The sequence below is a fragment of the Rhinichthys klamathensis genome, unplaced genomic scaffold (assembly GCF_029890125.1).
Source record: "Rhinichthys klamathensis goyatoka isolate OS25496 unplaced genomic scaffold, OSU_Roscu_1.1 h1tg000230l_1, whole genome shotgun sequence".
Lineage (NCBI taxonomy): Eukaryota > Metazoa > Chordata > Actinopteri > Cypriniformes > Leuciscidae > Rhinichthys > Rhinichthys klamathensis.
The window spans coordinates 1,076,191-1,104,137 of NW_026606754.1; the positions used below are offsets into that span (position 1 = coordinate 1,076,191).

The 27,947-nt window shown below is 44.3% G+C and overlaps 1 protein-coding gene across 1 annotated transcript; it reads left to right on the forward strand.

Moving 5' to 3' along the window:
- On the forward strand, positions 1–27,686 carry LOC130099494 (E3 ubiquitin-protein ligase TRIM35-like). The gene is made up of 6 exons (XM_056265212.1): positions 1–396; positions 4,162–4,257; positions 4,370–4,600; positions 4,718–4,740; positions 4,822–4,940; positions 26,992–27,686. Exons 1-6 carry the CDS (start codon positions 1–3, stop codon positions 27,531–27,533), a joined length of 1,407 nt encoding a protein of 468 aa, XP_056121187.1. The 3' UTR covers positions 27,534–27,686.
- Positions 27,687–27,947: the final 261 nt, after the last annotated feature.

A 27,947-nucleotide genomic window follows, 5' to 3' on the forward strand; every position in this document is an offset into this window, starting at 1 on the left:
ATGGATTCAAAATCTGTGGAAGAGCTTTCTTGTCCTGTTTGCTACGAAATCTTCAAGGCTCCTGTTCTTCTGTCCTGTAGTCATAGTTTCTGTAAAGAGTGTCTACAACAGTTCTGGAGAACTAAGAAAACTCAGAAGTGTCCTGTCTGCAGGAGAAAATCCTCAAAAGAAGATCCTCCATGTAATCTCACGTTAAAAAAAGTGTGTGAGTCGTTCCTGAAGGAGAGAACTGAGAAACGTTCATTAGGATCTGAGGAGATCTGCAGTTTACACAGTGAGAAACTCAAACTCTTCTGTCTGGAGGACAAACAGCCTGTGTGTTTAGTGTGCAGAGACTCAGAGAAACACACCAATCACACATTCAGACCCATCAGTGAAGTGCTTTCCTCTTACAAGGTAAGACACATCTCTCATTTCATATGCTAAATACAGTGCTAAACATAGAAACAGTATTATTTGTGTATACAATAGACAGATATTTATTTTTGCTTAGACTAATCCTCTCTGACTTACTACAGGTATAAAACTCTACACTAATCTTCGACCCTTTGATGTTTAAATAATCTTGAATGCAACAGCATTGGCACAAAACATGTTTTGAAAAAATAGAAATGACGTGGGTTATTCATATTTTTCAATTATAATATGTGATTTAAGACACACCAAAAAGTGAAAGATACTAACACACTGTCAGGGTGTGGTGCAGGCAGAAGAAGAGGGGGAGGAGTCCAAAGTAGTGATGTTACATTTGACACTGAAGTTTTAAAGCGCGTGTCGAGTATGCAGCGCAATTTCTCATGAAGCTCCGTGCCGGAGCGCGTATTGTTTTCAGAGAAACACGTGATCAACGAGAAATGAAGCCTCACTTTCTTTCCAGTCAGTTTCTTTCCCGTCACTTTGCGTATCGGAATGTTTGAACCCAGACCACTACTCTACAGGTTTTTGGAAGTTTAAGTCCAGGGACGTGCACAGGGGGGTTGCTCAGGTTGCCCGGGCAACTGCCCATATGCCCTTCTCGACTCAGGTTGCCCTTCCGAGAAAAAAATAAAAATAAAAAAATCGTACAATGGATGCAGAATTTCACGTAGGCCTAGATAAAAAAATAAATAATAAAAAAAAAAATGTAAAAAATTCGCAAAGCCTCATTCACTTCCATTCGGGCACTCAGCTCAACTGTTTACGTGGCTGCAGCTCTGCACGCGACCGGTGCGTAAGACCCCGCCTCCATCTCGTGTCATTGCGCGTCAAGGCTATATGCACGCATAAGTTCCGCGTTTGACGCAAGGCTGCTCTTCAGTTTCCAGTTGGGGAGATTTAAAGCGGAGGAAAACCGAGGAAAACGGGATTATGGCAGAGTCTTCAAAATTTACTGTCCTCTCGTCTTTGAAACGAAACTTTAATACGTTTAGATGTAATTTTATATATAGTTATGTTTATTTAATATAACAAACAAAGAAGCATAAACAAAATGATGGGTGTCTGTTTTGTCTGTTTTTGGGACTAACGTTTCTTTAGTATAGCAATAGAGTATAAAAACCAATATAAATTCTCGGTATAGCATTGGACTCTACGATCGGCGGAAGTAATCCAGCATCCTTAGACCTTCACCGGAAATACCGCCGTGCATAGAGCCCATTAATGTGTACAACATCCATGACAAAATGAAGCGAAACTATCCTTCTGGTCACGAAAAGAGGAAGAAGAAAAAAAAACATGAGAGTGAATTGCGGGAACAACAATCAGGTAAACTTGTGTTCTCTCCTCTCTAAGTTTGATGTCAGCAAAGTTTGATGTTTTTCGGTCTTGTTAACCTAGCTGGACAGGCTGTGCATCTCTTGCATCACTTTGTGCCTGACAAAAGTGAGAGTAAAATACAATTATTTATTACGTTTGTTTTTGATAAACGACAAAGTGCAACGGTTATTGTTTACTGCAGCTCGGAAAACATAACCACGTCGCGTGTGTTATCGTGTATTCATATGCGCGTGCACGAAATGAAACGCGCATTTTTCAAGCAGAAATATGTGGAGACCAGACATACTGTACAATACATGCACGTGAATGATGGCACTCCCAATCAAAGTACACATTATACGTTTAAAACAAGACACTGATTATCTAGTCTCAGTGTAGTTAAAATCTCTAAACAACTGCACTAATTATGCAAGATAGAAAGCAAACAGAGGGCTTAAATATGCAATAATATGCAAAAACGTGTACAATTCAAAATGCAATTTTTTTTATAAACCTTGACAAAAAGCATTATTTGAGAATAAAAAATAAAAAAATAAAAAAATTCAAATCCATGGCTTAAAAGTAAGTAATGTTTCCAAAAACTACTAGAGAATTCACAAGCCTCTCCAGAGAGCTAATCAGGCATCTAGTGGTAACACCATGAAATTACATGTTTTATTTTATTTTCTCTCAACAGATGGCGCTTATCTGATTAAAAAAATTAGATTTAAAAGGCCTAGTCTCTATATTAATCTGAAATACTGCATTCATTGGAAAAATATTTAAAAACATTTCTTTTTTTAAATTATTTTTAATACGTTCCATCAAAACCTCTCCAGAGGGTTAAGAACAATGTCAGGAATATTGTAAACTCTCTCTCTCTCTCTCTCTCTCTCTCTCTCTCTCTCTCTCTCTCTCTCTCTATATATATATATATATATATATATATATCCATTTATATATATATATATATATATATATATATATATATATATATATATATATACATTTCCAAAGATATAGATCTAATATTTATGATTTTTTTTTTAAAATAAAAGGCTACATTTATTAATTTGGAATGTTTTAGGCAATAGAATTAATAAAAACTAGTTAAAATGATTATATTGGTCAAATTAAGACTATTGAATGTCTGTATATAGGCTAGTCTGCAGTAGGCTATTTCTGCTCTTTGAAAGTAAAACACATAGCCTCACAAGCAGAGGATTCAGGAAAAATGTTTTAGTGTTGTTTTAGGGGTATAATATTTATATGTATTGCCTTTCATGTCCATTTATAGTCTTTACACACCAGATTGTACACTTGCATGGTTAAAAAAATGCTAATTTCAAGACGCTGACATCACGTCAGGTCGTCATGTGGGTCACCCGCTCGGTAAGACCAAGCGTGCCGCACAAGCCCTGAAAAGTGAAGCCAAAACATCTCGATCGCCCCCCGGTGACGGGTCCTAGTATAGGTCATAAAGCCCGCCTCCCCATGTTATTCAACAGCACGTGAGACCAACTAAACAATTAAATTACTCTTCAAATATCGTTTTTCCAAAGATGGTTTCTGTCATTTACTTTAGTTTTTATCACACTGATGTAATTTCAAGTGTTTGTTTTTAAAATAAGTTTGTTTTTAGTTAGTTATTTGATGCGGTGGTGTGACGTCATGATTGACAGCTGTGATTGACAGATTCTCTGAGCGATGTCGTCACTGAAGCACCAACAGACTTTTTTTCGGGATCTTCGGAGGACTGAGGAGATTGGAGCTTTAAATTTAATATCTAAATTTCTATAATTAATTTTAAAAAAATGCCGGAGCGTGTGCTTGCGATTGATTCTTGCGAGAGTGGGGGCGGGGCCTTGATTTTGCGGCTTTACTTCCTGCTCACGACTGCGCAGGTCTGGTCCCGAGATCGCTTCTGCGCAGACTCAAGTTCCAAGATGTCAGCGCCATATTGGGACACTGGCGGCTTCACTTCTGACCAATGGAAGAGAGCGAAGGGGCGTCGTCCATCTTTTTTTACAGTCTATGGGTAAGACGCTCAAAAGTACAAGACGTTCGGATAGACGTTCGGATAGACGCTCGATTGGTCGGTCGGTCGTTCGGATGTTTGATTTTGGCACGGAGTGCACGCCATAACACCTGACGACACTAACGAGGTAACAGGTGAGACAGATGATCTAATGATGATGATGACACGTGACATGACGACAAGTCCAATGAAAACAAACTAAACCGAACACAACTGTGACACATACTTTCACTTTCTGTATTTGCACAACCACAAATACACCTGCATGGATATTATAATTAAGAATTGGCCATGGCAAAAAAACACATTTGTTTGGTGAAACCATGATTTCTTGATGTTTATCTTTCCAAATTAAATAATTAAAATAAGATTTTCACCTTAACCTGTAGGAGGAATTTAAAACAGCACTGACATCTCTACAAAACAAGCTCAAACATGGAGAAGAAATGAAGAAAAAGTGTGATGAAACAATTGAACACATCGAGGTGAGGATATAAAGAGTTAAATACTCAACATTCACACACAGAGTTTATTATGGACATTAGTGGAGTGTGTGTTCATACAGAGCTGACTGAAGTGAATGTGATTTGATTTCAGTCTCAAGCTGAGCACACAGAGCGTCAGATTAAAGAAGAGTTTGAGAAGCTTCATCAGTTTCTCAGAGACGAAGAAGAAGCTGCAATCACTGCACTGAGGGAGGAAGAGGAGCAGAAGAAGCAGAGGATGAAGGAGAAGCTGGAGGAGATGAACACACACATCTCAGCTCTTTCACACACAATCAGAGACATGGAGGAGATAATGAAAGACAATGACATCTCGTTTCTAAAGGTTACAAATCAATCTGGCTTCATTCTCTGTTCAGAAAACAACTTGTATAGAGAGACTCATTGACAGTGAGAGTGTTTGATAAGATATTAAAATGTTTTCAAACTCTATATTTTCCAGAACTATAAAGTCTCGATGGAAAGGTAAGTGAGCTGCTCGTATCTCTTCTCTCAGTGGATCTGAACTCAAACTCACTGCAGTTCTGACTCCTGAATGTTCCTCAGAGTCCAGATCTCACAGCCGGATCCACGGATGAGTTCTGGAGCTTTGATTCATGTGTGGCGTTATCTGGGTAACCTGCCGTTCAGAGTCTGGAAGAAGATGCTGGAAACTGTCCAACACAGTGAGTCTCGGCAGATTTGACACCAGAAGATGCAGAAGATAGTTCAGATATAAACACACACAACATCAACATTTGATGATATAAATATATTTAACCCTCTGGGGTCTAAGGTGTTTCGGGGTCCTTGAGATGTTTTGACATGCCCTGACATTTGTGCTTGAATCAGTTGCTTATAAACATATTACTGGCACAAGTGAAATTACACTCTATTTAGCACAAACAGGGCTACCATAACAGTATGTGAGCAAGTTTGTATTTTTGAGAGAATATTGTTTATGCATTGTTATTGAAAAAACTAAAAATTTAAGTTTCTGAAATAAGGCCACAAAACACATACTAAATATGTGTCCACAAGACTTTTGACTAATGCATGTTGTCGCCTAGAGTTTTTGCTTCAAAATGGTCTGAAAATCATCCTGCCTAATCATTCACATAAAACAATAGATTGTTTTAAATTGTGAAAAACATTTGTTTGTTTGGAAAGGCAATATGCGTGGCCCAACCCCCTCATGAATAATTAGGTGGTTCTCACCTGAGAAGACAAAGACCCACATAGTAATGAGCGTTTCATTCAGGTGTGTCACAAGAAAGAATGCAAGGACAATATATACACTCACCTAAAGGATTATTAGGAACACCATACTAATACTGTGTTTGACCCCCTTTCGCCTTCAGAACTGCCTTAATTCTACGTGGCATTGATTCAACAAGGTGCTGAAAGCATTCTTTAGAAATGTTGGCCCATATTGATAGGATAGCATCTTGCAGTTGATGGAGATTTGTGGGATGCACATCCAGGGCACGAAGCTCCCGTTCCACCACATCCCAAAGATGCTCTATTGGGTTGAGATCTGGTGACTGTGGGGGCCATTTTAGTACAGTGAACTCATTGTCATGTTCAAGAAACCAATTTGAAATGATTCGAGCTTTGTGACATGGTGCATTATCCTGCTGGAAGTAGCCATCAGAGGATGGGTACATGGTGGCCATAAAGGGATGGACATGGTCAGAAACAATGCTCAGGTAGGCCGTGGCATTTAAACGATGCCCAATTGGCACTAAGGGGCCTAAAGTGTGCCAGGAAAACATCCCCCACACCGTTACACCACCACCACTAGCCTGCACAGTGGTAACAAGACATGATGGATCCATGTTCTCATTCTGTTTACGCCAAATTCTGACTCTACCATCTGAATGTCTCAACAGAAATGGAGACTCATCAGACCAGGCAACATTTTTCCAGTCTTCAACTGTCCAATTTTGGTGAGCTCTTGCAAATTGTAGCCTCTTTTTCCTATTTTTAGTGGAGATGAGTGGTACCCGGTGGGGTCTTCTGCTGTTGTAGCCCATCCGCCTCAAGGTTGTGCGTGTTGTGGCTTCACAAATGCTTTGCTGCATACCTCGGTTGTAACGAGTGGTTATTTCAGTCAAAGTTGCTCTTCTATCAGCTTGAATCAGTCGGCCCATTCTCCTCCGACCTCTAGCATCAACAAGGCATTTTCGCCCACAGGACTGCCGCTTACTGGATGTTTTTCCCTTTTCACACCATTCTTTGTAAACCCTAGAAATGGTTGTGCGTGAAAATCCCAGTAACTGAGCAGATTGTGAAATACTCAGAACGGCCCGCCTGGCACCAACAACCATGCCACGCTCAACATTGCTTAAATCACCTTTCTTTCCCATTCTGACATTCAGTTTGGAGTTCAGGAGATTGTCTTGACCAGGACCACACCCCTAAATGCATTGAAGCAACTGCCATGTGATTGGTTGATTAGATAATTGCATTAATGAGAAATTGAACAGGTGTTCCTAATAATCCTTTAGGTGAGTGTATATATATATGTATGTGTGTGTGTGTATGTATGTATATACATGCACACACACGCACACACACGCACACACACACACACATACATATATTAGGGCCGGGACTTTAACGCGTTAATTAAGATGAATTAATTACAGACTTTAACGCGTTAATTTACACAAATTATTTTAATTGCACTTATTTTTGCACCGCGGAACATTTCTTACTGGATGAGTTTCGGCGGATCGATTATACTGGAGCACCAACTAGCGTTCATGATGAAGAAGCTGACGAGATCGCGCTTCATAGATCGCTTTTGGTTGGCCCTGTGGATGGGAAATTTTGTTATAAAAAACCAACGGATGGAAGCGTCGATAAGAGCATGGTTGTGTGCAAGCTATGCAACAAGGAATTCGGTATTGCTATTAGTGTAGCTATTGCTACACTTAATGGCAAAAATTGCACTGGTCTGCTGGACTTGGTTGAACAAAAATAAACAATATGTTGTTGCTTAAGCTTATGTATTCAGTCATTATTCAATGGTATACAAAAAATCCATGTGAAAAAATTACTTCTCACTGTTCTCAGGTCAAATATTTATGCAATTAAAATGCGATTAATTTCAATTAATTAATTACAAAGCCTCTAATTAATTAGATAATTTGTTTTAATCGAGTCTTATTTCTATTGTAAACTAAGCATTTTGTCAGGTCCCTTCTCTGGTACTTCACTGAATTTGTACTTTGAAAATATGTGACAAAATGTACACAGTGTCGTGTTGGCAATGTTGTAAGTTTATTTGTGTTACTTTCTTGTGAAAAAAGCAAGATTTTTGATTAAAAACAGATTATAAAGTGATGTCCCTCAGTCTGAACTCAGCCCCGTCACGCCAACTATTCTCTTCTCCGCCTATAATCATTCCCGTCTGCGACACTAAGGATTTGATGCCTTTTTTCGCCAATGTTTTTTAGAAATATATAATTTGCGAAAAGTAAAAAAACCCAAAACAACTTAAGCATAATTTAACCCCCTGGGGTCGGCTATCGCGCCGGCGCGATTGTCTCGCTTTTTTTCTTATCAGTGTAAAAGAGACTCAAAATACTCGGTTAATTTTGATCTTACATATAAGTGTTGTACATCATTAGATCCTGTTAAGTTTCTATTTTTTTTGTGGATACTCACAATAAAAACAAAGTGTTGTGCTTTTCACCAAATAAAGAAAAACAAACATGATGCGAGTTCTGCGTTCTCTCTGTCAGTGAAGTCCATTCTGAAACGTGTCCTAAGATTAACTGTAACTCCGCGATTACTTGTCACACAGGCACGAGAGGTTTTTCTTTATGAAGCTTAAATTCTCTTCTTTTAAATGAAGTAATTTATATAAAAAACAAATATTCTCAGTTTATGCAATCTGTATGAAAAGAGAGTGCTGTCAGTATTTTTTTCCCCAGCTCATTACACTTCATTACGCGTTAATCTGACACGCCCACGGAGGACGCACGCTATTCAAACGCAAATGTCGAGCCAAGCCATGACAATGCCCACATCAGCCATTCCACCGCGGCGGTAAAATGTGTGGTGTATTTGCTGCCTTTTACCGCTAAGAGGCGCTACAATCATAGACTCTGAAAAGTGTTCGTTTAGTCTGGTTTATTCTTTGCATCGATTATATCGATTGCATCAGAAAATGAAAATGAAGAAGCTCGTCTTTAGTCTGCTAAATTATTGTGTAATGTAAAAGAACACTAAAATTACTTAAGTTTGAAACCAAGTTCGAACATTTCAAGGTTTAAATTTTTTAATTTAAAACAGGGTTGCATCTTGTTGTATTGCCAAAGAAATTACAGCTAAATTAAACAATTAAAACAGTAGGCCTACAAAACGAAAATTGTCCAAAGAAACATAATTAAATTAAAAACATGGGTTTCTCTTTGCCTCTCTCGCGCTGGATCTCTTTTTAACAAGTTTATTTAGTCTCCCTCGCTGCACGCGCCGGGTCTCTCTCGAAATTAAACATTTCAGGGTAAAAACACATCATACAGCTGATAATACTGTATATGTCGCTGCGTGTCAGCCATACAAATCACGAAAAAATTATTTAACCTTTAATTGTTGCTTCAAAGACACAGCATGCCTTGTTGAATTCACCTTACAATAACTTCAATTGAAATTTTGTGTGAAAAAAAACTTTAAATAGGCTACAATAAATAAACTACAATATTTATAATTTAATAAGATATGGGGTCTACATTTGGACACAGATTTATCCTTACAATAATTTTGCCTGCTCATCAGGCTGGCTATCCGACACTCTCCATATGAAAGAGGAACATTAACACCTTTGTCCAGCAATGTCCCTCCAACCCCCCACAGGCTATCGGAGTCTGAGGCTGACTTAACACAAAGAGAAGTCGCAATTCACACTTAAATCGCTATTCTAGACAGTGTTGATAATGAAGGAATTAAATGATTTAAGTTACATGTAGCCTAGTGATATTTCTGTCATAAAAGTTTATTACTAAATATTTCATTATTTCAATAATTGATGAAATAAAACTGGTTTGGGCCAGCTTTTTCCAAGCAAAACTAAATATAATCTGAAAAAACGCATGTTAATTTGTTGTCATGAACAAAATGTTCAACTCAATATTAAATTCTACAGGGATTTTTGGATCCTTACAAGGCATGCAATTTGTGAATTAAGTTTTTATTTTATTTTGTATTATTCAAATAAATATCGAAACACGGTGCTTCGTGGTAATGCTGCTAAATTAAATAACATTTATAGAATAATTATGAACTTAAATGAAACAATATCGCAACATTTCGACAAATACATTATTTGATTTGTTTTTACATTTTAATTCAGGGCGATTTAGCCTACATAGAGCGAGATTTTCACCCTTGTCTTGTCATTTTCTCATTGGGAAGCGCTTACATTGCATGTTTGAGTAGATCCTCTGTAGGCCTATGCTGTTTTTGTCGTAAGCCTATATGAATACAAGTTTACAGTTTTGAACGATGTAAGCCTACTCTTATCTGTATGACCAAAAAATTACGGGGGGGATTAAAATAATTCAGCAGAAGCAGGGATGTTTAGACCAGAAGGAAATCCTAGTCCCCCCTGGCAAATCACACTTTACTTAAAACCATGTTTTTAAAAACTCTAGGTTGTAGGGAACAGACCTCTCTGCCATGCGCGCGCATGGTTTGGAGCACAATATCTGTCTCGCATGCACGCTCGCTCTAGATAGATTACGGGATATTTTAACTAATTTGCGGTATAACTAGTCGATCACGAGTGGCTCAACAGGTAGATCTATAGATAAACTATATCTTTTAGGAATTTGACCGACCGGGTTGACACTTCAGCGTGAGAAATCGGGGGTGTGGCGTGAGAGCGTGAGATTTGGGTCAATTGCGTGAGTAGCCTACTCTCACGCTCAATGCGTGAGAGTTGGCAGCCCTGAAAAAAAAAATATATATATATATATATATAGTATATATATAGTATATATATACTATATATATATATAGTATATATATAGTATATATATACTATATATATATATAGTATATATATAGTATATATATAGTATATATATAGGCTATATATAATTAATTTTTTTACATAACTGCTTTTGAAATTACGATTGGTAGCCTATTATTATACAGATGCAAAGTCGTTCTGTTGGATACTATTTTTTTTCCTTAGTGTAAAATGGAAATGCATGATAATTGTATTTTATAAATATAAGCAAAAAAAAACTGTATGGTGTAACAGAGTTTTAGAGCTAGACAAATCTAAATAAATATAAAAAATACAGCAGACCTTGTTTGTGCGGGAATTGAACCCGTGTCATCTTGATGATGAACCCTAAGTTCTATCGCTCGGCTATGAATTTTCTCACTAAGAAATACCCAAACGTCTGTTTCTCACATGAGCGATTTTTTCATTTAGCCTGTGAGTGTAGGCCTATACTTTAGCCTTTTACAGTTTTAAAAGATTATATCTTATCTGTTTGACCAACAATTATGGAGTAGGCTATAAATGTTTGTTGTAGGCTTATTTGGAAATTACCATAACTTGTAGTATTTCATCCTTAGGCTACAGACATTAGCCCCACTTACGTTTTGCTAAATGTCCCTTTGCGCCACCTGGCGGTCGTTTCGCGAACAACTTTGAAATGCGACTGGTTTATTTTGACCGCGGTGGATGGCTAAAAATGGTATGTGATGGCTAAAAGGTGTGACTAAAAATGTGCTTTTGGCTTTCATTTATATTTTGATTGTTTGTATATATATACACACTACCGTTCAAAGTTTGGGGTCGGTACGATTTTAAATACTTTTAAAAGAATTCTCTTCTGCTAACCATGGCTGCGCTTATTTGATTAAAAATACAACAAAAATCAGTTATAGTATTAAATATTATTCCAGTGTAAATCAGCTGTTTTCTGTGTGAATATATAGTAAAGTGTAATTTATTCCTGTGATCAAAGCTGAATTTTCAGCATCACCAGTGTCAGTGTCTTCAGTGTCAAATGATCCTTCACAAATCAGTATAATATGAGGATTTGATGCTCAAGAAACATTTATTATTATTATCAATGTTGAAACAGTTGTTGGTCTGTCAGTTGTACAGTTTTTTTTTTTTGGATTCTTTGATTAATAGGGTTAGGGTAAGAATCTTTTGTAACATTATAAATGTCTTTACTGTCACTTTCGATCAAATTAATTATTCCTTGATAAATAAAAGTATTGATTTCTTTCCTCCAAAAAATAAAAATAAAATTCTCACTGACCCCAAACTTTTGAACGGTAGTGTATATATATATATATATATATATATATGTGTGTGTGTGTGTGTGTATACATATTTATTTATTTATTTATATATATATATGTTGTCCTTGCATTCTTTCTTGTGTGACACCACTGAATGAAAGGCTCATTAGTATGCAGTCTGCTCAGGTGAGAACTGCCTAATTATTCATGAGGGGGTTGGGCCGTTCCGCCCATCCGCATATTGCCTTTGCAAACAAAAAAATGTTTTTCACAATTTAAAACAATCTATTGTTTTATGTGAATGATTAGGCAGAATGATTTTCAGATCAATTTGAAGCAAAAACTCTAGGCAACAACATCCACTAGTCAAAAGTCTTGTGGACAGATATTTAGTATGTTATTTGTGGCCTTATATTAGAAACTTTATTTTTTATTTTTTTCAATAACCACGCATAAACAATATTCTCTCAACAATACAAACATGTATTAACATGTTGTTCACATATTATGGTAGCCCTGTGTGTGCTATATAGAGTGTAATTTCACCTGTGCCATTAATATGTTTATAAGCAACTGAAAAAAGCAGAAATGTCAGAGCATACCAAAACATCTCAAGGACCCTGAAAACACCTCAGACCCCAGGGGGTTAATGGGGCATTTTGGGGGCCCCTAGGTAGCTCGGGGCCCAAGGCAATTGCCGACCTTTGCCTAATGGTTAAGTCCGCCCCTGCTCTGGGGGATACGGTGAATAAGTGTCACAAGTGACAAAAAGAAGCGGAACCAATGTCCGCTGGAAGTGTGTTCCCTCCGGAACAATAACAGTGAAACATCGAGCCGGTTCCGTTTGTTGTTGGTTTCCATGACAGCGGCAGCTGATGAGAAAAACGGTATCAGGTGCGGGCGATTGGTGTGAGGTTCAGCGATAGGGCTCCAGGGCTGGAGGAAACAGTTAAAAGGAAAAGGAAGAGGGAATTGGGTGTGGTACTCCCCCGGGAGAAATCGGTTCTTTGGCAGTAGCTTGAATTCGCTGGGATCTTGGAGAGGGCTGTGAGGATTTGGCAGGATTAAGGGTGCAACGGTGATGTGTGTGAATACAAGCTGGAAACGTGAACTGGATGGGAAGTGGGAGAATTGTGGAGATACAGTCAAGACTGGAGAGCGCCATCATTCCTGAGAGGAAGTTAAATAATGAAACATCTGTGTGAATGCATGCCTTGCACTGAGTTGAATAAGGAATGGTGAAGTGTATTGATTACGAGTGTAACTGTCACTTAAGAGTGTGAACTGAGTCATCATTGAAATCCTGATATCTTCGTCTGAGTATGAGAGAGTATCGAAGACGCTGTTTTCCATGCTGCGAGAAGTCATCTGCCTCTCTTCATCCCGGAGTGCTGATTCAGCGTAACAGTGGAAGGATTGATCATTGGGTGAGTGCTGGCCTTATTGCACTGAGAGTGAGAGTGGATATGCAGTGCCCGAATTGAAGTGTCACACAGTATTGGATTTGACGTGAAGTTGCAGTGTGTGGATGTATATGTATATTTAACTGCCAGTATTCTTCAGTTCATATTCTTGCCCAGTGTTTGCTGAATAAAGCCTCCGGGTTGAATGTGCATGTCCCGCTCGGGCCATAAGCCCCCGCTCCGATACTGAAGAGAAGCGTGTTTGTCCCGTATAACTTGTCCTGTCTATTTAAATAGAAGATTCCTCTGCTACTGCCTTCTTGTGTGATGCCCGTCTGAAGGAGGGATCCACCCTAGCCTCAGCGCTGTCCGCTTAGAGGCACACAGTCTAGCCGTAAGCCCGATTCTCCATCTTACAGAGGAGTGTGCCTGCACCTGTATAAATTGCTCTGTCTGTTTAAATAGATGATTCTTCTGCTACTGTCTTCTTGGGTGATGCCTGCCTGAAGGAGGGACACACCCTGGCCTCAGCGCTGCCTGCTTGGAGCCACACAGTCTAGCCGTAAGCCCGATTCTCCATCTTGCAGAGGCGTGTGCCTGCACCTGTATAAATTGCTCTGTCTGTTTGAATAGACGATTCCTCTGTTACTGCCTTCTCGTGTGATGCCTGTCTGAAGCAGAGGCCCGCTCTGGCCACGTCGCGTCAGTACAGCCATCCGCCCCAGCCGTAAGTCCCTGCCCCATTGTTAAGGGAAGTGAGCTTGTAAAAACTGTCTCTGTCTCTGGAATAGAGGATACCTCCGCTAACGACTGAACCCCGCTGAAGGAGAAAGAGACACGAGGGACCCCGCACCTGCTGTCCAGCGACGACACTGGAGTGCGCCCTGCCCTGAGGAGATATACGTTACCTGCCACTCACCTGTTCGGTGGAAGAGTCCCCTCCTAAGTCTTCAGTCCTGGTCCAGGTCTGTTCAGACATCTGTCCACTTGTATCACGCCCAAGAAGGTTTACTTACCAAGATACTTACCTGCTTGCTGGAACGGCGGTTGAATCCCTCCTCCTCGGTGGTTGCCGTGGTACGGATCGGTGGGGTGGACCCTTCGCTTCCCAGGGTCCAAAGTTGGGTTCCCCTTCCTGGGAAGAGATACAAAATCCACGTCAAGACTTTTTAATTCCTCTTTTTAGTCAATAAAGATTGTTCATTTTAATTCTACTTGTCTGTCTGGTCTCTGGTACGCTCCTCAAGGTGGTCCTGGGTTTGAGGGGTGGGTGCAGTCTGGCTTGGCCCCCCCGACCTGTGACAGATTTGGTGTAGCCGGCAGGGTACCACCTTGAGTTGAGCGGCCAGTGACCTAGATGGCGGACGAAGAAGCACCTGTGGTGCGGCAGCCAGTTATGCCAATCTTCAAGGGAGCCCAATGGTCCCAGAAGTATGGAGGCCCAGGATCGGAAGTGAGTTTGTCGGCATGGAAGACCCAGGTTGAATACCTGGTAGGACACCAAGGTTTAAGTGCCCCCCAAGGAGTGCAGTTCGTTTTAAATTCACTGGAGGGAGAAGCGAGAAGAGAAGTCCAAGCAGCACCGGAAGCAACGAGAACCACGGTTCGGGCCATCTTTGATTTCCTCACGGAGCAATATGGAGACACCACCCCGGTTGCTGTGCTGCGAACACAGTTCTTTAATTGCAAGCAGGGACCGCGACAAAATATCCGGGCATTTGCACTGCAGCTGAGGGAGCAGTTCTCCAGGTTGAAGAAGAGACAGGATCATGGCCTGGGAGGTGAGGAGGTCCTGCTGCGAGATCAGTTCTTACTGGGATTGCTGGAGGGTCCCGTGCGTCAAAATTTGCGGATACAGCTCCGACGAGAGCCCGACCTCACTTTTGAAGACCTTCGGAGGGAAGCCTTAGCACTTGAGCAAGACCATACCGAGAGTATAGTTCCTCCCCACTGCATGGCCGCGAATGCTGTTAGTAGACCTCTGTCCCCCGTCATGCCTGATTGGAAGCAGGCCTTCCGTGAAGAACTGAAGAGGGATGTTCGTGAACAAATGTCCTCACTGACAAAATCCTTTATGGAAGAACTTCGCCGAGAACACCTCCATTCCTTGTCCTTGCCGAGGGAGCGGGCCTATTCAGAGGGGAATCGACCTCCAGCACAACGTCCACTCCGACCAGCCGGGTCCCGATTCCAGTGGGATGAGCAGGGGCGCCCCATCTGCAATGGTTGCGGAGAGCCAGGACACTACCTTCGCCAGTGGTGCCTTCGCCGTGCCTCACAAGGGGGTTTTTAGTGTCACCGGCCACTGTGGGTCAAGTGGTCGGGACCCCCTCGTTGGACCCATGTTCGTCTGGGACTTCCCAAGAGAGTCTGGTGGGGCGTTGCCCCGTGGTGATGGTCCAGGTAAATGGCCAGAAAGTACAATGCCTCCTGGATACGGGATCGCAAGTCACTCTCTTCTCGGAAAGTTTGTCTTGGGAGTTGTTTGGTGCCCAGGGCCGGCCCATGACAGAAGCCCCATGGCTGACCTTGCGGGGAGCCAACGGACTCGACATCCCGTACGTAGGATATCTAGTAACCGACCTGGAGATACATGGGATTGTTGTGCCTCAGAAGGGAGTGGTGATTGTACGGGATACATGCCTGGGGTCACACCGCATGCTGCTGGGCATGAATGTCGTTTCGGAGTGCTGGGAGGAGATATTCCGGAATGGACCAAGTCGAGCAGTATCGACCTCGGAGGGCCGAGAGTGGAGTCGTGTGGAAGCCGATTGTCGTCGGGTCTGCCTGGCTGAGTCGCAGGGGAACCGTGAGAGCACCAGGAGAGTGGCTTGTCGCTATGCTCTGGAAATTCCAGCTCGGAGTGAGGCCGTGGTCTGGGCCAGGCTGCCTTCCCGACTCTATCGCTCAGAGGAGTGGGTCTTGGTGGAACCCCATTCAGATTGTTCCAAGGTGGAGGTCGCCCGGGGATTGGCGTCCACACGGAGAGGCTGGGTCTTCATAAAAGTCAGGAACACGAACCCCTTCCCTGTCCACTTATATCGTCACCAGCGTTTAGCCCGAGTTACCTCGGTGAGGGTACAGCAAGTGCGAGAACCAGGAGAAGTCAAATTCAGCCGGGTGAGTTCGACAGTAGTGGAAGTGGCCCTGGCACAGACAGATCCGTACGTAGAGGAGACCGGAGAGAGAGTTCCGGCCCATCTTGAGGGAGAGTCACTGTGGGGAGAAGGTCTAGAAGGAGGTCAGACTAAACAGCTTCAAGGCTTTTTGTTGAGATGGCAGCACTTGTTTTCCACCCATGACTAAGACTACGGTCGCACGGATGCAGTCAAACATCAGATCCCAACTGGAGATGCCGCACCCAGTAGAGAGCGCTACCGGCCTGTACCCCCTACCTTGTACTCCGAGGTCCGCACCCTCCTGCGGGGGATGCTGGATAAGGGAATCATACGGGAGAGCAGTAGTCCCTGGGCCGCCCCCATTGTCTTAGTACGGAAGAAGACCGGCTCCTGGCGGTTCTGTGTGGACTACCGGAAGTTAAATCTGGTGACTAAAAGAGATGCCCCGAGTGGAGGACTCCCTCACGAGCCTGACACAAGCGGCCTGGTATTCTACTCTTGATCTGGCCAGTGGATATTGGCAGGTGGAGGTGGATGAGCGGGACAGGGAAATGACGGTGTTCACTACCCCCTTTGGGCTCTATGAGTGGGACCGGATGCCGTTCGGCCTGTGCAACGCTCCAGCCACATTCCAACGGTTGATGCAGCGTTGCTTGGGCGGCCAGCGGATGGAGTCCACCCTAGTATACCTGGACGACGTGATTGTTTACTCTCCAGATTTCGAGTCCCACCTTCAGCATCTCGAACAAGTCTTTTTACTCCCTGGAGAAATATGGGCTGAAGCTCCAGCCGTAAAAATGCCAGCTCTTCCGGAAGGAGGTGAAGTTCTTGGGTCATATCGTGAGTGCTGCAGGGATTGCGGTTGACCCAGAGAAGGTATCAGTCGTCCAGGGGTGGACAGCGCCCAAGACCGTACGCCAGGTCAGATCCTACTTGGGCTTCGTAGGATACCACAGGAGGTTCATAAAAGGCTTCTCCCACATCGCCAAGCCCATAAACCAGCTGTTAGGGGGCACTGAACGGTCCCGGGGCCGGGGATCTCCTTCAGTCCAGTGGGATTCAGCCTACGAAGTTGCCTTCCAGCAGCTCAAGCAGGAATTACTGCAATCCCCGATTCTAGACTATGCCGACTTCACTCAACCCTTCATCTTATACACCGATGCCAGCAATCTGGGTCTGGGAGCTGTACTGGCTCAGAAGCAGCAGGGCAAAGAGAGAGTCATCGCGTATGCCAGTCGAAGCTTACATCCGGCTGAGAAAAACGATGCAAACTACAGTTCCATTAAGCTCGAATTGCTGGCAATGAAATGGGCGATGAGTGAGAAGTTTAAGGACTATCTGTGGGAAGCAAAGATGCTCGTTGTGACTGACAATAATCCCCTGGTGCATCTGTAGACCGCCAAGTTGGGGGCGGTTGAGCAGAGGTGGGTGGCACAGTTGGCCAACTACGACTACCAGCTTCAGTATCGGCCGGGGAAAGAGCATACCAACGCCGACGTACTGTCCAGACTTCCTGAAGTGCGATCCATGGGGCAAACATCAGCATTAAATGAGGGGCGGGAGGAGGGACTGATGGTGGGCATTGTGGAGGCACCGGGCCAACTACCAGTCGAACCCCCTGCAACTTGGGGATGGGACCCACAGTGTTGGAGGATGTGGCAGGAGGAGGACGAAGATTTGAAGCTGGTACAAACTTGGCTGAGTGGAGAAGCTTGGCCCGAAGGCGAGGAACGCCGCGCCCAGACACGGGTGGTGCGGGGGCTGCTGGGACAGAAAGAGAGGCTCTTCCTGAAAGAAGGGGTGATTTGTAGGTCCCTCCAAGATCCGACTCAGGGCGATGAGGTCTGCCAGGTAGTAGTCCCCGAAGGGCAATGTCATTCCCTGTTGCAGGCATATCATTGCAAACTGGGACATCAAGGGCAAGAAAGGACGTTGTCTCTGCTAAGACGGTACTTCTACTGGCCTGGGATGGAGGGAACCACGAGGACTTACCTTCAAGGGTGCCCACGCTGCATGCTCTTTAAGGCAAGGAAGGAGGTACGGGTCCCATTGGTGCCGATTCGGGCTAAGCCCCCACTGCACATTGTAGCCATGGACTATTTGACGCTGGGACGACCGATGGATCAGATACAGAACATCCTTGTAGTAACTGACCTGTTCATGAAGTACGCCTGGGCCATTCCAACCCTGGATCAGACTGCCACTACCACCGCCAATGCCTTATGGAAGTATGTCATTCAGCCATTCGGGTGTCCTGAAATATTCCACGCCGATCAAGGGCCCAACTTCGAGTCTCGGGTGATCCACCAACTGTGCCGGCTGTACGGATGTAAGAAGACCCACACCACCCCATATCACCCCCAAGGGAATGGGGGGTGCGAAAGGCTGAATCAGACACTGCTAGGTCTCCTGGGGACCCTGGAAGGAGAGCAGCAGGGCCACTGGGTGGACAAGCTTCCGATGCTGGTCCAGGCGTACAACAACAGCGTGCATAGCACCACCGGGTATGCCTCAACCTACCTGATGTTCGGGAGGCACGTGAGACTGCCTATCGATCTGCTCTTAGGAGCAACTCCAGCGGAGGCGGGGGGCAGCTTGACAGAGTGGGTGGCAGGACATCACCAGCGCCTTCACAACGCTTACGAACAGGTCTCGGACCGGATAAATCAAGCAGCAGTGAAGAATAAGAGGCTGTATGACCGAACAGCTCGAGAAGCACCATTACTACCAGGAGAAAGAGTGCTGGTACGGGTCAATCGTCGCCAAGGGAAGGGAAAGCTGAGCGACCGATGGGAGTCCCAACCATACGTGGTTCAATGACAGCCGCACCCAGACCAGCCGGTATACGCTATTCGTCCAGAAAGAAGAGCTGGCCCAGAGCGAGTGCTACATCGAAACTTGATCCGTCCGTGTCCAAATTATCCGAAACCAACAGACAACAATCCCCCGGTCGAGACGCCGCCGATGCCCTTCCTGCTAGGTTGGGCAGTGGTCCCAAGGGGACTGGGCGCAGAGCCGCGCCAGGTAGATCCTGCCTCACCGCCGAGACGGTCTCAGCGGGATAACCGAGGCCAGCCCCCAGCGCGGTATGGAGACTGGGTTGCCGAGCCCCGTTCTAGGGACTAGAACGGTTTGGCAGGGGGGTATGTCACAAGTGACAAAAAGAAGCGGAACCAATGTCCGCTGGAAGTGTGTTCCCTCCGGAACAATAACAGTGAAACATCGAGCCGGTTCCGCTTGTTGTTGGTTTCCATGACAGCGGCAGCTGATGAGAAAAACGGTATCAGTTGCGGGCGATTGGTGTGAGGTTCAGCGATAGGGCTCCGGGGCTGGAGGAAACAGTTAAAAGGAAAAGGAAAAGGAAGAGGGAATTGGGTGTAGTACTCCCCCGGGAGAAATCGGTTCTTTGGCAGTAGCTTGAATTCGCTGGGATCTTGGAGAGGGCTGTGAGGATTTGGCAGGATTAAGGGTGCAACGGTGATGTGTGTGAAAACTAGGGATGCACCGAATCCAGATTTGTGGGGTTCGGCCGAATACCGAATCCAATGGTTAGGATTCTGCCGAATCCGAAACCGAATACCGAATCCTACTCTCATCCTCAGTCCATTAACAAAGTAAACACATTAATGAAGTAAACAACGTGGATTTTTCATTTTATTTTATTTTAACTGTAAAAAAAAAAAAAAAAAAAAAGAATAAGCATGCATTTTAACAGCGGCGATGATGTATATTGTTTAGAGTCCTTGCCACCATGAGACAAAATGGCATTGCAAATTGAACATGTAACTCGACTTGTCTTGAATTGCCTTCTTTTGACTGAAAGTACTGCCAAACAACACTTTTTCTGCTCAAAAGTTCCATTTTCACTTTCTCACAGCCTACTGCATTCGAATGGTCCACCTACTGTAACGAGTGGAAATAAGATGTGTCCCCTTTAAGAGCTGCGCTCCCTATTGAACTGTCTGCAGTCTGTATTGTATGTGCCGTGCGCCTAGAACACCCCATGTGTGCAAGTTATTTCTGTTTGATGCTCATTTTTATCTTATTTTGTTAAGTAACGCTGTGGACGATAGAACGTGTGACAGACAGTTACACGAGTTCGATTGGGGAATAAAGTGCGAGTTGTGAGATGCCAGTCGCCTCCGTGAGTCTGTTTTCTTCCTGACACAACGCGTAACACTACAGGCTTGTTTGACTTGAACTGGCGCTGTACAGACCGATCGGTTTATGACATCAAAGTACCGCGAGAGCATTTCAAAAGCATAAGGAGCCGTCTGCTCTCTATTCGCTCTGATGTCATACTGATTCTATACTCTGATGTCATTCACCAATCGGTCTGTGCAGCGCCGGTTCAAGCTGAACAAGCCTAAGGTAAACACCTTCCCGTAATCAACGGCAGCGTGACATCGACGTAGCGCGCGTAGTGCAAGCCTTGGGTTCGGTGGAAAAAAATTCTAAGGTTCGGCAGAAACCAAACCCTGTTAAAAAGCCCAATATTCGGCCGAATCCGAAACCGAATCCTGGATTCGGTGCATCCCTAGTGAATACAAGCTGGAAACGTGAACTGGATGGGAAGTGGGAGAATTGTGGAGATACAGTCAAGACTGGAGAGCGCCATCATTCCTGAGAGGAAGTTAAGTAATGAAACATTGGATCTGTGTGAATGCATGCCTTGCACTGAGTTGAATACGGAATGGTGAAGTGTATTGATTACGAGTGTAACTGTCACTTAAGAGTGTGAACTGAGTCATCATTGAAATCCTGATATCTTCGTCTGAGTGTGAGAGAGTATCGAAGATGCTGTTTTCCATGCTGCGAGAAGTCATCTGCCTCTCTTCATCTCCGTAGTGCTGATTCAGCGTAACAGTGGAAGGATTGATCATTGGGTGAGTGCTGGCCTTATTGCACTGAGAGTGAGAGTGGATATGCAGTGCCCGAATTGAAGTGTCACACAGTATTGGATTTGACGTGAAGTTGCAGTGTGTGGATGTATATGTATATTTAACTGCCAGTATTCTTCAGTTCATATTCTTGCCCAGTGTTTGCTGAATAAAGCCTCCGGGTTGAATGTGCATGTCCCGCTCGGGCCATAAGCCCCCGCTCCGATACTGAAGAGAAGCTTGTTTCTCCCGTATAACTTGTCCTGTCTATTTAAATAGAAGATTCCTCTGCTACTCCCTTCTTGTGTGATGCCCGTCAGAAGGAGGGATCCACCCTAGCCTCAGCGCTGTCCGCTTAGAACCACACAGTCTAGCCGTAAGCCCGATTCTCCATCTTACAGAGGAGTGTGCCTGCACCTGTATAAATTGCTCTGTCTGTTTAAATAGATGATTCTTCTGCTACTGTCTTCTTGGGTGATGCCTGCCTGAAGGAGGGACACACCCTGGCCTCAGGGCTGCCTGCTTGGAGCCACACAGTCTAGCCCTAAGCCCGATTCTCCATCTTGCAGAGGCGTGTGCCTGCACCTGTATAAATTGCTCTGTCTGTTTGAATAGACGATTCCTCTGTTACTGCCTTCTCGTGTGATGCCTGTCTGAAGCAGAGGCCCGCCCTGGCCACGTCGCGTCAGTACAGCCATCCGCCCCAGCCGTAAGTCCTTGCCCCATTGTTAAGGGAAGTGAGCTTGTAAAAACTGTCTCTGTCTCTGGAATAGAGGATACCTCCGCTAACGACTGAACCCCGGTGAAGGAAAAAGAGACACGAGGGACCCCTTACCTGCTGTCCAGCGACGACACGGGAGTCCGCCCTGCCCTGAGGAGATATACGTTACCTGCCACTCACCTGTTCGGTGGAAGAGTCCCCTCCTAAGTCTTCAGTCCTGGTCCAGGTCTGTTCAGACATCTGTCCGCTTGTATCACGCCCAAGAAGGTTTACTTACCAAGATACTTACCTGCTTGCTGGAACGGCGGTTGAATCCCTCCTCCTCGGTGGTTGCCGTGGTACGGATCGGTGGGGTGGACCCTTTGCTTCCCAGGGTCCAAAGTTGGGTTCCCCTTCCTGGGAAGAGATACAAAATCCACGTCAAGACTTTTTAATTCCTCTTTTTAGTCAATAAAGATTGTTCATTTTAATTCTACTTGTCTGTCTGGTCTCTGGTACGCTCCTCAAGGTGGTCCTGGGTTTGAGGGGTGGGTGCAGTCTGGCTTGGCCCCCCAGACCTGTGACATAAGCTAAAGTAACAAAAAAGTCGGCGTGTTCCTTTAAGGACTAACACAATACAATTGTGGTTTTAGTTAAAGATCTTAATTTATTATATTTTTTTATAAAAATAAAGAGACCACAGACACAATTTGTCTATTTTTAATTTTTTGAAAAGTAGGGGAGAGCGGGGCACAACCTAACGCGGGCTCGTTGTAACACACTTGTTTTAAATACGTCCACACATGCTAGCGTGACGAAACTTAGTGTATTTATAGTTGCCATATCAACACTATATAGAAAAAACTGCACCAAAATTTAGAAATCTTTGAAAGATATCAATTATTTAACCATAGCAAAAGTAAATGTCTTTCTTATGTTCATTTTTCATCTCTATTGTTGCCGTTTATTTTAAATTAGACAAATCTGATATTATTTTCATCTCCAATATGTTATTTAATGATTCTTTAATGCTTCGCTAACTAGCAGAAGACATGCGTGTTTGTTGTCAAACTCAAAAATTATTTTATTTTTAATTATTAAAAAATCCCATTATTTTATATGAAAAAGTTAATAAAAAGTTGTATTTTATTGAGAAAATATTTTAGTTTGTCTTGTATATGTTTTTGATCAGATCAGATAGCATTTTAAGCTGTCATATGGTCATGTTACAATGTCCCCCAAATTAATAAAAGCTCTTAAATGCCTGAGGTGGAAAACTATGATTTTTTTTTGGGAGATTTAATATGTGCCTAATGATGTGGGCTATTTAGAAAGTGATTTATATATATAGTATAAAAAAACAAAAATCCAAGTTGAATTATTACCAAATCCCAGTAATGACCATGTCCCGTTTATAACTAAAGGCTGTGTGACTTCCGTGATTCAGAGCGAATTCCAGAATCAAGTCATGAAAATGGATGAATAAATAAATCTAAAGTAGAGCTGTGCAATAAATCCAATGTCTATGAATATTAAAGCACAAAGGCTGCTATGTAAATATATAATCTGCTTGTTCTGCGTGTCTCTGTGTGAATGAGCTGTGCCGCTTCATCTACTGTACGCCACGCGCTCATGGTGTTTCAGCGTCTCACAAACAATATGAGGACATTAATACATGAACATTTCCAGGGCTGCTCTGAGAGAACGCCTTATGAGCATTTTCATCATATTTGAGGATAACCATTGTCAAATACACTCTGAAACTGTCACATGTCTGTCCGGTCTTGTGTTGCACATGGGTGTTTGTTATGTTGAGCCATGTGCTCTCGTCATTGTTTGACCCCTCCCTCTTGTTATCTGATTATTGGTTTATTTGCTCCACCTGTCTGTCTCGTTACCCTTCTTGTTTGCCTCCCTATTTAGTCTTCCTGTGTTTGCTGTCCTATGCTCGTTCGTTGTATTTGTTACGTTGTGTTTGTGCTTGCGCCGTGCTTGCCTTGCCTCATGTAGTTTTGGTTTGTTTATTTTATGTTTTTGTCTTCATTAAACACTTCTTTCGCTCTGCACTGGAATCCACAGAATTATTCCCACACGCATCGTGACAGAACGAACGAGCCACATGTGGATTCCGCGGAGCGAACTCTGTCCGGCTGAGAGGGAGAATGGAATTTCTCTCTTTAAATATTTCTCCCTGTGTGCCCAGAGGAATGAGGAGAGAAGGGCAGCGGAGTCTTCCTCACCGGTCTCTCCTGGAATGGGATCTTCGTCATCGGATCCGTCCAGCGTTGGGAATCCGTCTATGGTTTTAACCAACTTCGAGTCTGCAAAGATCCGTCAAAAGGGAGGGAGAAGGAGAAGGAGACATAATCCGTCTGCCCAGTCAGAGACTTTTCACGTTCCGTCTGCCCAGCGAGAGACTGTTCACGTCACGTCTGCCCAGCGAGAGGCGGTTCACGTCACGTCTGATCAGCCAGAGACTGTACACGTCCTGTCTGCCCAGCGAGAGACTGTTCACGTCACGTCTGCCCAGCGAGAGACGGTTCACGTCACGTCTGCCAAGCCAGAGACTGTTCACGTCACGTCGACCCAGCGAGAGACAGTACACACTCTGTCTGCCCAGTCAGAGACTGAGCACGTCCAGTCTGCCCAGTCTGAGACAGATCCGGAAATGCCAATTTGTGTGGCCGCCAAGGCACTTACGGACTATTTGGAACGTCTGGCGCGGATCCTGGATATGTCTGTATCTGCTGTTTCCGAGTCAGAGCCAGAGTCGGTTCCAGAGTCGGGGCCAGTGTCTGCTGTTCCAGAGCCGGAGCCAGTGTCTGTTGTTCCGGAGCCGGAGCCAGTGTCTGCTGTTCCTGAGCCAGTGTCTGCTGTTCCTGAGCCGGAGCCAGTGTCTGCTGTTCCTGAGCCGGAGCCAGTGTCTGCTGTTCCTGAGCCGGAGCCAGTGTCTGCTGTTCCTGAGCCGGAGCCAGTGTCTGCTGTTCCTGAGCCGGAGCCAGTGTCTGCTGTTCCTGAGCCGGAGCCAGTGTCTGCTGTTCCTGAGCCGGAGCCAGTGTCTGCTGTTCCTGAGCCGGAGCCAGTGTCTGCTGTTCCTGAGCCGGAGCCAGTGTCTGCTGTTCCTGAGCCGGAGCCAGTGTCTGCTGTTCCTGAGCCGGAGCCAGTGTCTGCTGTTCCTGAGCCGGAGCCAATGTTTGTTTCTGTGTTTGTGTCTGTCCTAGTGGCCGTTGCTGTTCTGGTGGCTGTTCCTGAGCCAGAGCCTGTTCCTGAGCCAGTGCCAGTGCCAGTGTCTGTTCCAGAGCCGGAGCCGGAGCCAGTGCCAGTGTCTGTTCCAGAGCCGGAGCCAGTGCCAGTGTCTGCTCCAGAGCCGGAGCCAGTGCCAGTGTCTGCCCCTGAGCCGGTGTCTGCCCCTGAGCCGGTGTCTGCCCCTGAGCCGGTGTCTGCCCCTGAGCCGGTGTCTGCCCCTGAGCCGGTGTCTGCCCCTGAGCCGGTGTCTGCCCCTGAGCCGGTGTCTGCCCCTGAGCCGGTGTCTGCCCCTGTGCCGGTGTCTGCCCCTGTCTGCCCCTGAGCCGGTGTCTGCCCCTGAGCCGGTTTCTGTTCCTGTGCCGTGGTCGCCCGAGTGGTCATCTCCGCCCTGGCCGCCCGAGTTGTCATCTCCGCCCTGGCCGCCCGAGGGGTCGTCTCCGCCCTGGCCGCCCGAGGGGTCGTCTCCGCCCTGGCCGCCCGAGGGGTCGTCTCCGCCCGAGGGGTCGTCTCCGCCCTGGCCGCCCGAGGGGGCGTCTCCGCCCGAGGGGGCGTCTCCGCCCTGGCCGCCCGAGGGGTCTTCGCCGCCCTGTCCGCCCGAGGGGTCTTCGGCGCCCTGGCCGCCCGAGGGGTCTTCGGCGCCCTGGCCGCCCGAGGGGTCTTCGCCGCCCTGGCCGCCCGAGGGGTCTTCGCAGCCCTGGCCGCCCGATGAACTCTGTAAAGCCCTGGCCGCCCGATGAACTCTGTTTTTCCCTGGTCTGTCCCTCCCGTTTCCCCCGTGGTCTGTCCCTCCCGTTTCCCCCGTGGTCTGTCCCTCCCGTTTCCCCCGTGGTCTGTCCCTCCCGTCCCACCCTGATGTTTCCTTCCGGTCCCGCCTTGGCCTGATGGAGCGTCTGGTAGCCGCTCCGTAGGGAGGGGGTTATGTCACATGTCTGTCCGGTCTTGTGTTGCACATGGGTGTTTGTTATGTTGAGCCATGTGCTCTCGTCATTGTTTGACCCCTCCCTCTTGTTATCTGATTATTGGTTTATTTGCTCCACCTGTCTGTCTCGTTGCCCTCCTTGTTTGCCTCCCTATTTAGTCTTCCTGTGTTTGCTGTCCTGTGCTCGTTCGTTGTATTTGTTACGTTGTGTTTGTGCTTGCGCCGTGCTTGCCTTGCCTTGCCTTGCTTTGCCTTGCCTTGCCTCATGTAGTTTTGGTTTGTTTATTTTATGTTTTTGTCTTCATTAAACACTTCTTTCGCTCTGCACTGGAATCCACAGAATTATTCCCACACGCATCGTGACAGAAACAGGTCTTCACTACAACCCGTCAAAATAAGTTTAGGAGAAATTACAGAAATATATTTCTATTGTAGGCCTAGAAAAGATAATAAAAACTCTCAAGATAATAATGATAACAACAACAATAATAATATATGTAAAAATATTTAAAGAATATATTTTTTGTCCATGGTTTAATTTAGTAAATCTGTTTTGCAGATGAAAATAAAAGGACAAAAAATTAAATTTTCATTTGTTTACCACTGTTTTTGATAATATATTTGTATTTAATCATAAAAAGAAACATTAATTTTCTGAATAAAATACATTTTCATAGGATCATTTTTTATAAATTATTAATGTTAAAAATAAGTTGTTAATGTAATTTATTATCAATTATTAAATTTAGTTGATTGGACATGTTTTATTGAAATTGTAATAAAACAAACAAATGGTTTCAAGTTTGTTTTAATAAAAGCATTTGTTCAACCCCCCCCCCCCCCCCCCAAAAAAAAGGTCATTTTAACTGATGATAATAATAATAAACATAATTTGATAATACTTTTTATTTATGTATTTAATAATTGATTAATAGCGCAAACCGTGATATTTTCTGAGATTATCACACTGTGAAACCCTGCACGAGAGTCCCCCACACCCCCGCTGTAAAAAAGTGACTCGGTAACCTTTTCACTTTTACTTGAGTAGAATATTTTATTACTCTTTCCACCTCTGCTGAGAGACCATTGTTATGATTTATAATCACTTTCAACAAAGGCTTTGTTTTTTACATTTACATTTCTAATACATCATATCTCATCCTCTAATCTGATGTTATTCTCTTTGCAGCTCCGCTGACTCTGGATCCAAACACAGCAAATCCTTATCTCACACTCTCTGCTGATCTGACCAGTGTGTCGCTCAGTGATGAAGGTAAAACACTTCCTGATAATCCAGAGAGGATTGACTTGTATCCATGTGTCCTGGTATCTGAGGGCTTTAACTCAGGAACACACTGCTGGGATGTGGAGGTTGGAGACAATACATACTGGAGTCTTGGATTAACCACAGCATCAAACCAAAGGAAGGGAGATGTGTTCTTTAACTCTAATGTCTGGAGTGTGTGTTACATAAACCGCAAATACTTCTCAAAATCCCCAGAGCAACCCGAGACTGTCTTTACTGTTAAACAGAAGCTCCAGCGTGTGAGAGTTCAGCTGGACTATGACAGAAAGACAGTGTCATTCTCTGATCCTGTAACTAACAGACATTTACTCACATTCAGGACATCCTTCACAGAAACTGTCTTTCTATTCTTAGGTAATCGCTGCACAACTCCTCTGAGGATCTTACCAGTTAAACTGTTTATTACAGCAGAAAATCACAGTTAAATCTGCTTCTGCTTCTAGATTAATACAGTTTTACAAATTATTCTTCAATAATAACACTAATCAAAGGGTCTCATTGATCAATCACACTTAATGTAACATTTAGAGCCAAATTAACCCTTGTGTTTCCTTGAGGACATGTTTGTCTCTTTCAGTTTTTTTAAAATATGTGGTAATGCCAACTGCATCAAATTTTATTGAAATTTTCTTATTTCACCCTCCTTTCATAAATCACTGGGTAGACAAAATAGTTACACTCAAGTTTGGACGTTAAGGACAAAAATGTCCCCATTAAACCCCATTAAAGCGGCCAATTTCTTTTTATCCCAGGGCCATTTAACTATACAATGATTCAGTCTTTAAAGGGGTCATATAATGGTACATGCACATTTACAAGTTGATTGTACTGAAATGTGT

Coding starts and splice junctions, on each gene's coding strand:
- LOC130099494 (XM_056265212.1), top strand. CDS start 1: ATGGATTCAAAATCTGTGGAAGAGCTTTCTTGTCCTGTTTGCTACGAA. Junction 4,601..4,717: donor ATGACATCTCGTTTCTAAAG/GTTACAAATCAA, acceptor TATATTTTCCAG/AACTATAAAGTCTCGATGGA. Junction 4,741..4,821: donor TATAAAGTCTCGATGGAAAG/GTAAGTGAGCTG, acceptor AATGTTCCTCAG/AGTCCAGATCTCACAGCCGG.